Source organism: Aspergillus ochraceoroseus (genome assembly GCF_002846915.1).
Source record: "Aspergillus ochraceoroseus IBT 24754 chromosome Unknown P175scaffold_6, whole genome shotgun sequence".
NCBI classification, from domain to species: Eukaryota; Fungi; Ascomycota; class Eurotiomycetes; order Eurotiales; family Aspergillaceae; genus Aspergillus; species Aspergillus ochraceoroseus.
Window position 1 is genome coordinate 1668538 of NW_024468481.1, and position 12895 is coordinate 1681432.

The window sequence follows — 12895 nt, forward strand, 5'->3', positions numbered from 1 at the left end:
TCAACTTCATTTCATGGGTCCAAGCAACCAGCTGGGTTCTACACCCAGCACATATACTCACGTTATCTCACTCTCGCATAGCTATGGATGGTGTGTTGTTTTTTTTGTTATTCCTCCAACGATAAGTACCAGGGTCTTGTCTTGTTTATTGATTAGTTAGTGAAATAACATTACTATCTATCTATCTATTTATTCTATCTGGTCTTTTTCTATATACTATAATTCTTTCTAGACTCTTTATTCTATCAATCATTTATTCATTCAAGTACTAAGCAGCAAGCAATTAAACCAGATATACGATCCGTAACATACAATGCATCATTATATACATTCATCATTTTGTCATTTTAAACCGCAGCCCACAAGGAAAACATGGATGAATTCCAAACAGGATAAGCATCATCATCATCATCCCGTCTAATAAGATGGGGATCCATACTCGTACCCATACCCATACCCATACTCATATGTAGAATCTCCAAACAAGTCCAAAACAGCCATAGTGTCTATTAACCCTTGCGCGGCATCGAGAAGCCGCTCCACGGGCGAGCAAGCCCCATCCCCATCCAGCCTCGCAGCGATCGAGGGCTCGATCTCGACTTCTTGCGGTTGGTGTGCGCCACGGCGAGTGAAGTAGTATCTGCCCTGGTGGCGGGACCAGCTGTCGTTGAGGTAGGTTTGGAGTTCACGAGTTGCGGAGGTGCAGATCATTTTGGTGAAGATTGGGGGTGTGGTTGTTGTGGGATTGGGTGTTGGTATGGCTGGAGGAGCGTGTACCAGGGGTTGATCTTTCAGGTGTGCGATGGTGAAGATGGAGAACTGTTGGAATCTGCGGAGCTGGGTGATGAGTGTTTCGTCTAGGTCTGTGGCTCGGTCTAGATAGTCGATGGCGGGGAGCGCGCACGTGATCATTTTGAGGAAAGTCGTGGTGGTTAAGAGGACGGTAGGGTCTTGGAGCATATCGGGGGTTTCTGTAATGAGTTGCATTGCTTGATGCGATGAGTCGAATACCGAATGGAAGATGCTTCCCACGGAGCCGACACAGTTTGAGTCTGTGGTGTCCATGTTGAAGAGTAGGTCCTTGAAGAGAAGAGAGATGGTTTCGATAATCGGCCGGCTGAGAACCCAGGCGGCCGGGTTGTTGAATGCCGTTTCGAGGTATGCGGGGAACACGGACTGGAGGAGGATTGCTCTCAAAGTAGGTCGGTCTGGATTTCCAGCCTCATACGTATCCGCCATGGATGCATGTAGTTGACTGACGAGATAAGATTGCTGTCCATCCAAGGCAGCCCGTTCAGAGACGCCCTGGACGAAAATGATTAGTGTTTTCGCGACTTTCTCGGATGAAAGCTTTGGCTCGTAGCTCTTCAATCTTGCAACAATGTAAGTTGGATCGGCAGACGGTAGAGGGAATGAAGACGGGTCGGTAAAGAACGGATCAATAGGACAGATATCCCTAGTGTGTTGCTGTAGAAATCCTACAATCCGGTGAACAAAATCAACATATGCTCCTTGAACGCTAGCTGCTCCATTCCCCAATTCTTGGTAGTTGGATTTCATGGACGACATCATTTTCTGGATAAGCTCCCTATACTCCTGTCGAATGCTTGAGACTTCTCGACTTTCCGAGTCGTCCAAGTCCTGGATATGCACACGCATGTTTGACAGAAGAGACGAGATGAGAGACAGACGGCGTTGGCTCATATCTTCTAGGGTTATTGAATAGCGCCCGTCTTGGGGATCTCGTGAAAATGGAAGATTTTGAAGAACAGGGTCCGTGGCATCTTGATTTAAGAGTGCTTCGGTTAAACGGTGTTGATATTTAAGCATCGATACTCTCTCCACCAGACTCGACAACCACATGCCAAGAATCTGCACCTTACACTCTGATGCAAACTGGCTGTCTTTCTCGATACAACTCGCAAGAAATTGAGAAGTGAATTTTCTCGTCTGCGTTGTCCACCTAAGTGATACCCAGGATTGACCATCATAAGGACTGAGGTAACTGTCCCAGCGACGTAATCCGTGCTGCACGAGGGTCTGGGCAATAGAGGTCCAGCAGTTCACAACACTCAAGAGAATCATATCCTCGGGACAATGATCCTCACCAAAACAATTAGATACCAGTTGAGATACTGCAGGGTGGAATATCTTCTCCACATGTTCAACCCCCGGGGATACAGAAGTAAATCCATCACCGTATGCTGCTGCGGCGATATCAGCCCAGTCTCCATATTCTTGGCTGTCATCATCCACTGTAGCTGGGGCTTTGTCCATCTTCGCCATCGATATTCCCGTAGATAGCGAGGTACACTTTTGCACGTACATCATTATCATCTGGAGCGCTTCAGAGACTGTAGCGTCCAGACGAGGAACTTTCGGGTTAAACAGGCCCAATATCGGGGTTATAGGCACTTCGGAAACGATCTTCTGAGCATGGTCGAGGGTGGGAGCAGTCTTGATCGCACTCTGCATACCCTGAAGAGCAGTCTTCAGCAAGGACTCAATCTGGCGTTGGTTTTGAGCAATTGTTCTTTCAATCAACTGCTGGGGAAACTGCTGGCCCGCGGAATTCTGTGCCTCAACTTCCTTTCGAGCAAGGTTATGCTGTTTCAGAAACTCGGTAACAAAGTAACAATGCCACTCTGCGAACGGCTCCAGCCCGGCAACATCCTCTTTAGTTGATAACTTGAATCTAACAAGTCTAGTCCAGGAACGTAGACTAATATTGCAAGTTTCACGGTGTGAGGTAGCAGGATGTACGAGGTTCTTGATTGTCTCTAGCCTAGGTCGACACCCATCTGGAACAGAAGAGTACACGGTGCAAAGTAGATCATGGTGGTTCCTCAGTGCGTCCAGATCATCTTGATGGATAGACTGTTCCTTGGGATAAACACGACCATGGTTCGGTAATAGACGCCACGCAAAATTCCGAATCTTCTTCTTGTCATAGATCTTAGACAGAAAGCGTAGCCCACTGGCAATTATCTTTAGCAGTATATGGAAGCACGGATCACCGGGCAGGACTTCGAAGAATGGGTTCCCATCGAGCTGGTCCAGGAAGGCGGGAGATCTGTAGCTCTCCTCGTGCTTGAGATTGTAGAGAGTTCGCTTCGCAAAGAAGTCATAGAGCGTGTCAAGAATAGGTTTACAATCGCGCCAGCCCCAGCCGTTGACGAGAACAAAGCATCTGTGGAACAGAACTCGGCAGTAATTATAGTACGAAACTGGTTGTTTGTCGGAAACAGCATCGTAACATTCCAAGGCCGGGCGTAGTAGGCGCTTCACGGCTTTCCAGTTCTCATTACCTCCTCGGAAACGAGAACCAGTCTGAGCCATTCCAAGCTTATCGATCTCATATAGTGGTAGAGCTGTAAAAACACGTTGCCATCCAATTTCAAGACTGGTGATGTCCTTCTCATTTGGGTTTCCAACGTCCACTAGGGAATAAGCATCAGTCACAAAGTCTTCAAAACACCCCACAAATCTATCGTCACTGCGTAATAAGTGCTGGACAATAACGTGAGCGTCAACAGAAGGGTAACCGCTTTTCACTCCGGCATCGCGCCATTCGCGAGACTTGCTGGCCGTAAGAAAATTTTGGATTCCTATTTGCCCCGTGGGGCTTGAAAGAAGGCCGATAAGTTGTCGGGATGCCGACTTTACCAGTTCAAACGCCTCATTGCGGAGAGTGGAAGTGACAAGACTATGGCTTGCGATCTGGGATATTTGATTAGAAAACACAGTGTTATACGAAGCAGTCCTGATAAGCTTCTCCACATCATGCCCAGTGGTTGAAGCCAAAGTGGACAAGTCGTCAATTAGCTTGGAGATCAAGCCATTCGCTCTGGCAACTAGCCCAGTTCTATCAACCGGGTCAACAAAAACCAGCGATTCTGAAACGTATTTGACCAATGATCGATAGAGGTTTGAAGCCGAGTCGTCACTCGTTCGCGCGGCTTCCCCTGGCTTTCCACCTGGCTCTTCAATTTCTCCCATGATTCGCTCGAAAACCGTGCCAATTTCAGATGAGACCGTATCATTCCATTGGCTCCAGCGAAGATTATGGTCACCAATTGTGATATAGAAAACGCTAGCGCTCTTGTCAAGATCTCGACTGGTAACATGCAGGGCACGGGAGAACTCTCCGCTGCCAATAAATGTTGACTCGTGAAAAAATATCCCGGGGTACAAAGGACTAATGCTAAAATCTACAGGATAGGTTGTTTTGAACCCATTTAGTCCTATAGCTGTCCTGCTTAGCTGGAACTGGTTGTCCTTGGGAGATTTATGCTTTGAAGACTCGGGAAATTCCACGTCTGGAGTAAGTAGCATAGAAGGCGCCTGGTCTGCAGCTGCACCGGCATCAAGTCTCTTTGGAGGCCGCTTCTTTAACTGGCGGCGTGGCGGCTCAGAGCGGGACTCTAGCTGATGACCATTAGATTTGTTCAGTTCAAGGTTGTTCCTCTCAGACCCGCCAGGAATAGCTCTCCCCGAAAGGTATCGATCCAAAACCAGATTGCTAGGCCGGGCTCTAGGGAACTTCTGGGATCCAAAATCCCGGTTTAACAATGCAAGTGACTTCTGAAATGATGAAGAAGACGATCCAGATGTATTTGCTAGGCTCACAATTTCTGGAATGGCAGGCCGTGGGGTGTTTCGATTTAAGGACGACACTGCAAATTTTCTCTGGACGACCCATGGATTGTCTCCCACTTGAGGTCTCCCAGACCTTGCTGAAGCAGTAGGAGCTTTTGATGTTGGGTCTGAAGAAGCGGCTGAAGCTGAAGGAGTCCTTGCAGAAGCGCTAGTCTCGCTTGGTTGAGCGGGCTGTCGAATTTGATGCCCTCCACTTTTGCTTGTTCCCATCCCCGTTTGATAAGGGGCATCTCTTTTATCTCCTTTGTTTGTAGAAAGATCCGTTAACGGTTGTCTCCGGGACATTTGGCTAGGGGTTCTGGGTAAATCTGCCGGCTTCAATAGTCCCGTACGCCATTCGCGCAACGAAGCGTTCGCATCCTCCGTGTCTCGTTTTGAATCCAACCTGAAGATTTTATGGGTGGGGCTTTGTCTTCCCCTATCCTGACGAGAACGAGCTTTCCTCGCAGCAACTCTCAAGAACTGAGGCTGCTCACTCCGCGGCCGTGAGACCACATCTGGTGCATCCAAGATCCCCAATTTTGGGAGATTGCGAGAAGACCGCTTCTTCGTCTTTTGAGCTCCGTAGATAGGATCAGTAAGTCTTGACTGCAGTTTAAGCCGAGGCTTCTTGGAGTAATGATCGAACCCAGCGTTATTCGTTTCCAATCTCCGCTTCTTCTTGTGATGCTTTCTGCTTTGCGAAAGCGGAGGATTGCGGGACATAGACGGAAGCATGTAATCAATGCGGTTGTCTTCGGGGATATCACCGTCCAGGCTTTGATCAAGGGTTGTATCTTCAAGCCCAAGTAACTCTGCTAGGAGTTGGCGTGACCCAGTATCATCAGCATTGTTCGATTCGTGCCCACTTTCCTCGCTGCTGTCTTCTACTAAATATCTAAGGGATGACGGCTGTTCTCTCGCACTCGGCTCCGTTGACGAATACTGTTTCTTGGTGATCTTTCTGGCAACGCCCTTGGCATTCTCCGCCTCCAACCTTGCTATTCTCTCACGACTGCGTTGCGTTGCCTTAAGGCGTTCATCTTTTTGCTTCTGTTGGTCTAATCGAAGCCACGAAGCTGGCAGCACTCCCTTTATTTTCCGTTGCAATCTTTTAACCTCTGCTTCATCATTCACCCCCTCGTTCTTCTCTTCATCTTTTTCCTCCTCTTCATCCACGTGTGGATTCGAGTGGGTGTGGGAAGTAGTTGATCTAGTATCAGCCACGTCTTCGTCAATTTCGCTCCCGCGGTCATCCATTATCGTATCGGCATCATTGATATCCTTTGTTTCCTTTCTTGTTTCTGTGCTCGGCGTAATGACAGGTGGTGAAAACCCACGTGGAAATCGAAAGCCAGTAAACTGTTGCGTACTCTGAGAAGACACACTTCCCGAGCGTGGTGGGCTGGGAATATCAAAAATAGACGCCGAACCTGTCCCTTTAGGGGACTGCAGGTTATTAATCATAACTTGAGGGCGTGGAATATTTGTACGCAGAGTATCATCTTGCGGACCAATTACCCTTCGTCTCTTTGGTGAACGTTGCCCGGTATGGTTTGGGGGAGGGTCAGAGGGGGAAATAGGCTGTTTGGATTTATGTGATTTTCCACCATCCGTTGGTCTTGAGGGCAGCTGTAGCTCAGCTAATTTCCGGGAATCGAGTGGAGATGAGGGAGGGAATTGGCAATCCGTCATCTGGGTGTCAGATGTGGACCCTGCGTCTTGACGAAAATCTTGGCTTTCCCCGTTGGCGCTGGGGAGGGCTGGCTGGTGATATTGAGGTGCACGTACTGGTTTGAGACCCCGGGCCCTCATAAGTCTTTGATATCGTGCATCCTCAAGAATGTAGGGATGCAGTTGGATAGGGTTGCGTTGGCGTAACGTTCTTGTTCCTGGTGGTGCCAATTCCTCTAGAATATCCTCGGGGATGTCGAGCGAGGGTAGTAGATCTTCCAGTGTCTGCTCAGGTGGCTCCTTCTCCTCCTCCTCCTCCTCCTCCTCCTCCTCCTCCTCCTGTTGTTCCGTAGGCTCCTGGCCATCTAGTTCTAGGGCCGAGGAGTGAACCGAGGACAGCGGAGAAGAGAGAGGAGAATCATCCAAGGGTGCGCCCTGCAGATGCGGTATACCGTCAATCTTGTCAGCAGGGGAGAAAACCGTTTTCTTCCAAGGCCTATGATCAAGCTGTAATAGATCAGGAGAAGAACTGGGGAAATCGAAAATATCACGCTGCTTTTTAGGCCGAGGCGTTGACGGAGAATCATCGTCCGCAGCTTCTTGCAAATACCCAGAGGGTCCAGGCTCAACATTGTCGTCGTGCAAAGGAAGAGTATCTTCACCTAAAAGATTTCCCCCCTCCTCCAGGTTATCAAGTCCCGCGATTTCCTCGTGCCGCAACTCTTGCGAAAACCGATCTAACCCTCCACCCCGCGGAGAACAAATCGTCACATTATCAGCATCTGAAGCTGCTTCTTCATCCTGGCCCTGTTCCACCAGGGCATGATCGTCCTGTCGAGTACCATCCCTTCCCTCGATCTCTACCGCGTCGCCCAAAAACGAAGGCGTCCTATGTTGCGTGGGCTCGGGGATTGTACCGGAAATCCCATCGAAATCTTGACTCTTCTTCGTATCCTGAGTATCGAATCCTTCCTCGTCATCGGAGTCCGGGACAAAACCTCGTTCCCGCCATGATTCCATTTGCAGAGGCGGACCTGGTGGCCCATCTCCCTAGATATTCATCACCCTGTGATTTGTAGCGTGGGAAAAAAGGAAAAGAAAAGAAAAGAAAGCTCGTCACTCTGAAAATAGCCAGACAACTCCGAGGAATATAATAGCAAATATCTCGCTAGACGCAAAGCTCTCATCCAGACCGTTGGGTGGTTGTCTGGTCTGGTCTGTTAGACGCGTCGATAATGTGGGGAGACGCGACGGGAGTCAATTTTCAAGCAATGGCGCTCTCATTTGGCGATCGATTCAGTCCCGTCCCTCCCGAGAAAAAGACATCCATCTACCTTTGCTTTCATTTCCCGGATTCAACCAATTCTCCTCTCTTTACACACAACATTCCGTAAATCATCTTTTCACAATGAGTCGAAATTTCATTCCTGCAACTCTAGCTATCGGAGTAGGCATTGCGACGGGTCAGTCCCCCCCCTCCCCCCCCTCCAACAGCGCAAACCAGCTAGCGATACATAATATAACACCTACCTATAATAATGCCATCATTGTCCATCCATGCATGCATACTGGGACTGATGCTGATGCTGATCAATCCTTCTCTATCACAGGGTACTACACCTTCCAGCCTGCATTACGAGAATTCCAAACCGAGAATACAAAGAGCCAACAGTACGTTGCTTAAAAAAATTTAGATAGTGGCGCATAGCCTAGCCTCCCCGGAAATCCTCCACTGACTGACTGGCTGGCTGACTGACTGACTGACTGACTGTCCAAAGGAATCAACTTAAAGATAAGTTGCAATCGCAACAATCTCAGGAAGAAGAACAGCCTGTTTCAGCTCCTGCGCCTAGTTCTGGTTCTCCGGGTGGTGGAGACAGGACATAAAAGGCCTGTCTGTCTGTTCAAGAAGACAAGAAGACCCTTGCGCTTAGGTAGATGTCTACTAGGTTGGAAAATGGAAAATGGCAGTCCCGGAAGAAAGAAGGTTCTAAGACAGACAGACAGACAGACTCTGCAGTCACTTACATGTGCTGAAAGGGCTGGCTCCCGTCCAACATCTATGTGCGGGAAAATCTGCCCCAGAGACCAATGCACTCGCTTGATGAGCAGAAGAGGCTGGAGCTGCGAGCTTTCTCCCTACTGCAAGATGTTTAAAGCTTTAAAATAGACGGGGGAGCTCACTTAGCCTGACATTTATAGTTCTTAGAAGAGATGTACATACTCCTTTCCCCAAAATAATAACCTAGAATCCTGCCGTGACAAGTATCAATCCTAATACGCCTAGTCCTGAGAGCGCCATTAATCCGTACTCAACTTCTGCGGTAACTACTAGGCAGTCAGGCTTATAGCTCCTCGACGAGTTTCCTGGGCCCTTCTCCAAAGATACGTCCTGCTGGAGTGCCGAGCCACTCCTGGGGCACACCAACTCGGCTCCCTTGATGCCCACTAACCCATCTTACCATAGTCGGATCGACTCTTTCGACTTCGGCAATTTCATGATCGGCAGAGGCTGCCTCGGCTGCTTCCGCTGCAGGAATGCGGCCACGCCGTTTTGGTGCCTGCTTCCGTAGTAGCCTATTAATAGTATCCATCTATGATCCAGTCAGTGCGGCCCCAAAGCATACCCAGAGATATAACGCAGGAGCGTTTTCGAGGCGTACCTTTTCTTCCTCATTCCGCTTTTCACTCAGGTTCTTTCGACGACGGGCCATCTCGGCGCGACGCATAGCACGCTCTTCGGCTGTCAAATGTTTTTTGACTTGAGGTTCTGTTTCTGGTCAGGTCTGTGATATCTAAGAAATAGCCAATCGCATGGGAATCGTCGCTTACCCATTGGAAGTTGCAAAAAGTCATTGCCCAACGAGCCCCTCTGTCGCTTGGTCAATCTGCTGAGATCCCCAGCAGCAGGTGTTTCATCATCGCTGTCGAGATCTTCGTCATCTTCCTCCTCCTCTTCATCCAAGTCCTCCCCGCCAAGAGCATTGCTGGTCACACCCTCGTCTTGATCATCGGGCTCGCCTTCGGCATCAGAATCTGGTTCGGAGAGCTCTTCTTCGTCGTCATCTTCATCTTCGTCGAGTTCCATTTCTTTCGCTTCAACACTCTTTACCGGCCTGGATCCACCGCTCGCAGCGGTTTTTGCATACCTCTTGGGCACTGGCGGTTGTGGTGGGGCATCATCCATGTCTACATCGCCGTCGGCATCAGCATCCTCATCGTCGTCATCTTCTGCCGGCGCATCTTCATCATCAATCTCATCTTCTTCCTGGTCTTCAAGATCATCCTCATCGCTCGTGTTCACTTCCACGAGTTTCTTCTTGGGCCGACTAGTCCGCGGGCCGGTAATAATAGGATTCTCAGTAAAGACATTGTGTGAGCGCCTAGTGGCTGCGCCGTCCCGTGAGCTACGACTAGTTACTTCACGAAGCTTGTTTGATGGCATCTTGACAGTAAGATAAATCGATCGTCTTGTGCCCTCGGGCGACTCTGACGGGGTTCGAACGACTGTCACTGACGGCGAAGCAGCTGCGACAGGACGAGAGAGTCGAGTTGACCTGACACTTGCATTAGATTCCATGATTGGTGGATCATCCCGTCCAGTACGGGCACGAAGCGAGCGACGCAAGGACATTGTAAGCAGCAAAGAATTTTGTGCCTCTACAGAGGGGGGGGGGGGGGGGAAAGGGAGAATCAGGGATCCCAGAGTGATGGTGAGGGGTTGAAGGAGCGAATCAAACGGCCGACGAAAATTCTAGAGAACGCAAACAAAGAACAAATTGCGACGAGCCTTGATGAGGAGAATTTCCCGATTTGGAGTAGACTAAGAAAGTTCGACGATAGGGGAAAAGTGCAGACCTCTTAAGGAAATCAATCACCTTTGGGGGGGAAAGAGGCACTTGGAGGTCAATCGAAAGACAGCCATCCACACAGCTGACGACTACGTGGGCCAGTGTTTGGGGGATGAAAGATGCAACCCGGAAAGGCACAGGTCCTCGACCCCTATCACATCTTCTTGCGCCACCTAGACGCTTTAAACCAACATCGAGGATGGAGCCAATGGGAGCATTCCGGTCCGATGCCAAAGCCCAGATGGTGAGGGACGGAGGACAGGCTGAGCCCGCGGGAAATGCCAATGCAAGTTGGTGCAATTTCTCGCGCGCAACACCGCGGACCTAGGGGATTATTCCTGGTACCGGACAAATCGGGATTCTCCTGGAACCAGTGGACAGACAAGGGATCGGGAAAGAGGGGAAGAGGGAAAGATCCACAAGGGTCGCGATGGAAGAACAGGTATATAAACAAAGAAAATAAAACCAGGGAGAAGAGAAACTCACGCAAGAGAAGAAGAGATGGTGGTTGGACCAGGTGAATATAGCGCAGTAAGTTCTGTTTGCCTGAGCACGATTTCTTGTTGCAGGAAGAGAGGGTTGGAAGATGCAGTACGACTTCAGAATCGTACTGCGACAACCACTACTGCGAGTCGATCGAAATTAAAAATTAGAAGAGAGAAGATAGTTTGTCAATGCTGCTGTTGCTGCTGCACTTTGTTACTTGTTGGATGAATGATTCCAATAAGAATGAAGTTGAATTGAATACGTTTGTTTTTTGCCAGGGCGGTGAGTCGGTCTCGGCATTCTTTCCCTCTGGCTTTCATCCCAACATCTCTTTCCGAGAGATACGGCTGAAAGTTGACGATTTTTGATCTACTTTATTTCATCAAATTAAGTATCTGTAGTATCGAGATAGTCTGTTATACTTATCTGGGGGAAGTATATATATCTCGAAATGGAAATCATGGAGACGACCGTGCTGTATTTTCTTGTATTTACTGTTTTTTACCAGTAACGTACCGGTAACTTACCGGTTTTACCAACCCCAGGATTCTCGTAAGCAACAAGCCGAGGCCGGTCGAAACCAACGGCTTTCCTTCGCTCACATGGATTGATTGATTCTTTCTACAAGAGCTGTGGACTACCTTTGCATCTCCCTATAGCCATAGCATCTCTGAAATTCACCATGTCATACTCTGGCCCCAAGCCCCCCTCAATCCCGCAATGGCAACAGCGGAATTCTACTCCGTCGCCAACATCCGATAAGGAGGACAATACCTCCCGAGCAGCCCTGGTAGCACAGGCATCGAAATTCCTGGAAGACGATTCAATTCGGGATGCGTCCATGGATCGCAAGATCTCCTTTCTTGAATCCAAGGGTCTAACCGCCCCTGAAATCGAAGGCTTGTTGGGCGTGTCGCGAAACCCCGAGGCCACCACCTCCACCACTCCCGGCACAGAAACCTCAACTGCGAGATCCCCCTCCAGTTCTCCAGGAACCACTCCTGCTTCGCCTAGCGGTCGAATCGCCACTCCCTCAACCGCACGCGATGTGCCCCCCATCATCACATACCCGGAATTCCTCGTCCACCAATCCAAACCCCCACCCCTCGTCACCCTCCAAAGCGTGCTATACACCCTCTATGGCGCCGCGGGCCTTGGAGCCAGCATCTACGGCGCAAGTGAATACCTCGTGAAACCCATGCTGGCCACCCTCACAAGTGCCCGGCACGACCTCGCCCAAACCGCCGAGGAAAACCTCAAGAAACTCAACGAGAAGCTCGAGGCAAACGTCTCCCGGATCCCCCCCGAACTTCTGTCCTCCAAACGTCCCGACCCCACAGCAGCCATCATCGACGACAACGACGACGACGACGACGACACCCCCGAGGCAGACGTCGAATCCATCACCTCCGACCCGACGGAGCTCTTCCACAGAGACATCGGCACGCAAACATCCCAAGAGCTTTCTCCGCCCCATGACCAGCGCGGGTCGCAACAGTCATCCACCACCACCACCACCACCACCGACGCCGCCGCCGCCACCGCCGCAAAAGACCCAGCCGACCCAGACCCCACAGCAGCCGTAACAACACACCAAAAACGCCTGGAGACCATCGGCTCCCGTCTGCGCGACTTCGCCGACGCCCAGAACCAATCCACCACCCTCGAGGACACCACCCGGAGCCGCCTCGCTGATCTCCAGCGTTACCTGGATGGCCTGCTCTACAGCAAGAACACCTACAGCGCGACAGCAAGCTACGGCGCATACAGCGCGACTTCTACTCCTCTCGAGGCGGTCAGCGCCACGACCCCAGGCGTAGGCAAGGGCGAGGAGGAAGCAATCTCAAGCGTGAGGGCGGAAATCCGTGGCGTGAAGGGCGCTTTGCTCAGTGCGAGGAACTTTCCTACAAGTCGTCGGGGTGGGAGAATCGCGGGTGTCTCGTCGTATGTAAAGTAAACCCCCGCCCCCCTTCCCCCTTTTCTCCTTTTCTTGTATATGAAATGAAATGCATGCGTGATAGTTAAATTTTCTTTTTTTTTTTTTTTTTTTTTCTTTTCTGCGCGCCTTGTTTAATTAGGACAAGGCTGGCTGTACAGGGGCCTGGCTAGATTGTATATAACAAGGTCAAGCATGGCGTTACGGGTAGAATATCAACATCATTCATCTCAATCTGAACATTACTCGTACTGATAACAGTCAAGAAACGGTATCATCATCAAAGCTTGAGAACGAAATAATAAAGTTC

General features: G+C 49.9%; 4 protein-coding genes across 4 annotated transcripts; 2 read left to right on the plus strand and 2 right to left on the minus strand.

Annotated features, from left to right (window-relative positions):
• Positions 1-239: 239 nt before the first annotated feature.
• P175DRAFT_0483079 (uncharacterized protein) lies at positions 240-7537 on the minus strand. Its single transcript, XM_040895520.1, has one exon. It carries the CDS (start codon positions 7330-7332, stop codon positions 418-420), a length of 6915 nt encoding a protein of 2304 aa, XP_040750945.1. The 5' UTR covers positions 7333-7537; the 3' UTR covers positions 240-417.
• Positions 7538-7701: 164 nt separating this feature from the next.
• On the plus strand, positions 7702-8575 carry P175DRAFT_0559112 (uncharacterized protein). The gene is made up of 3 exons (XM_040900893.1): positions 7702-7775; positions 7923-7983; positions 8091-8575. Exons 1-3 carry the CDS (start codon positions 7721-7723, stop codon positions 8197-8199), a joined length of 225 nt encoding a protein of 74 aa, XP_040750946.1. The 5' UTR covers positions 7702-7720; the 3' UTR covers positions 8200-8575.
• An 82-nt stretch (positions 8576-8657) lies between these two features.
• Positions 8658-9946, minus strand: P175DRAFT_0534001 (PAPA-1-like domain-containing protein; the record flags this gene model as incomplete). Its single annotated transcript, XM_040900102.1, has 3 exons — positions 8658-8906; positions 8976-9082; positions 9145-9946. 3 exons carry the CDS (start codon positions 9944-9946, stop codon positions 8658-8660), a joined length of 1158 nt encoding a protein of 385 aa, XP_040750947.1.
• A 1295-nt stretch (positions 9947-11241) lies between these two features.
• Positions 11242-12706, plus strand: P175DRAFT_0503083 (peroxisomal membrane protein PEX14). Its single transcript, XM_040897547.1, has one exon. The coding sequence runs from the start codon at positions 11332-11334 to the stop codon at positions 12604-12606; it is 1275 nt and encodes a 424-aa protein (XP_040750948.1). The 5' UTR covers positions 11242-11331; the 3' UTR covers positions 12607-12706.
• The last annotated feature ends 189 nt before the right edge of the window (positions 12707-12895 follow it).

Excerpts from the sequence above, each read along its gene's own strand:
- P175DRAFT_0483079 (XM_040895520.1), bottom strand. The coding sequence starts at position 7,332 with ATGGAATCATGGCGGGAACGAGGTTTTGTCCCGGACTCCGATGACGAG.
- P175DRAFT_0559112 (XM_040900893.1), top strand. The coding sequence starts at position 7,721 with ATGAGTCGAAATTTCATTCCTGCAACTCTAGCTATCGGAGTAGGCATT. Across the intron at positions 7,776-7,922 it reads CGGAGTAGGCATTGCGACGG|GGTACTACACCTTCCAGCCT; the intron begins GTCAGTCCCCCC and ends TCTCTATCACAG. Across the intron at positions 7,984-8,090 it reads GAGAATACAAAGAGCCAACA|GAATCAACTTAAAGATAAGT; the intron begins GTACGTTGCTTA and ends GACTGTCCAAAG.
- P175DRAFT_0503083 (XM_040897547.1), top strand. The coding sequence starts at position 11,332 with ATGTCATACTCTGGCCCCAAGCCCCCCTCAATCCCGCAATGGCAACAG.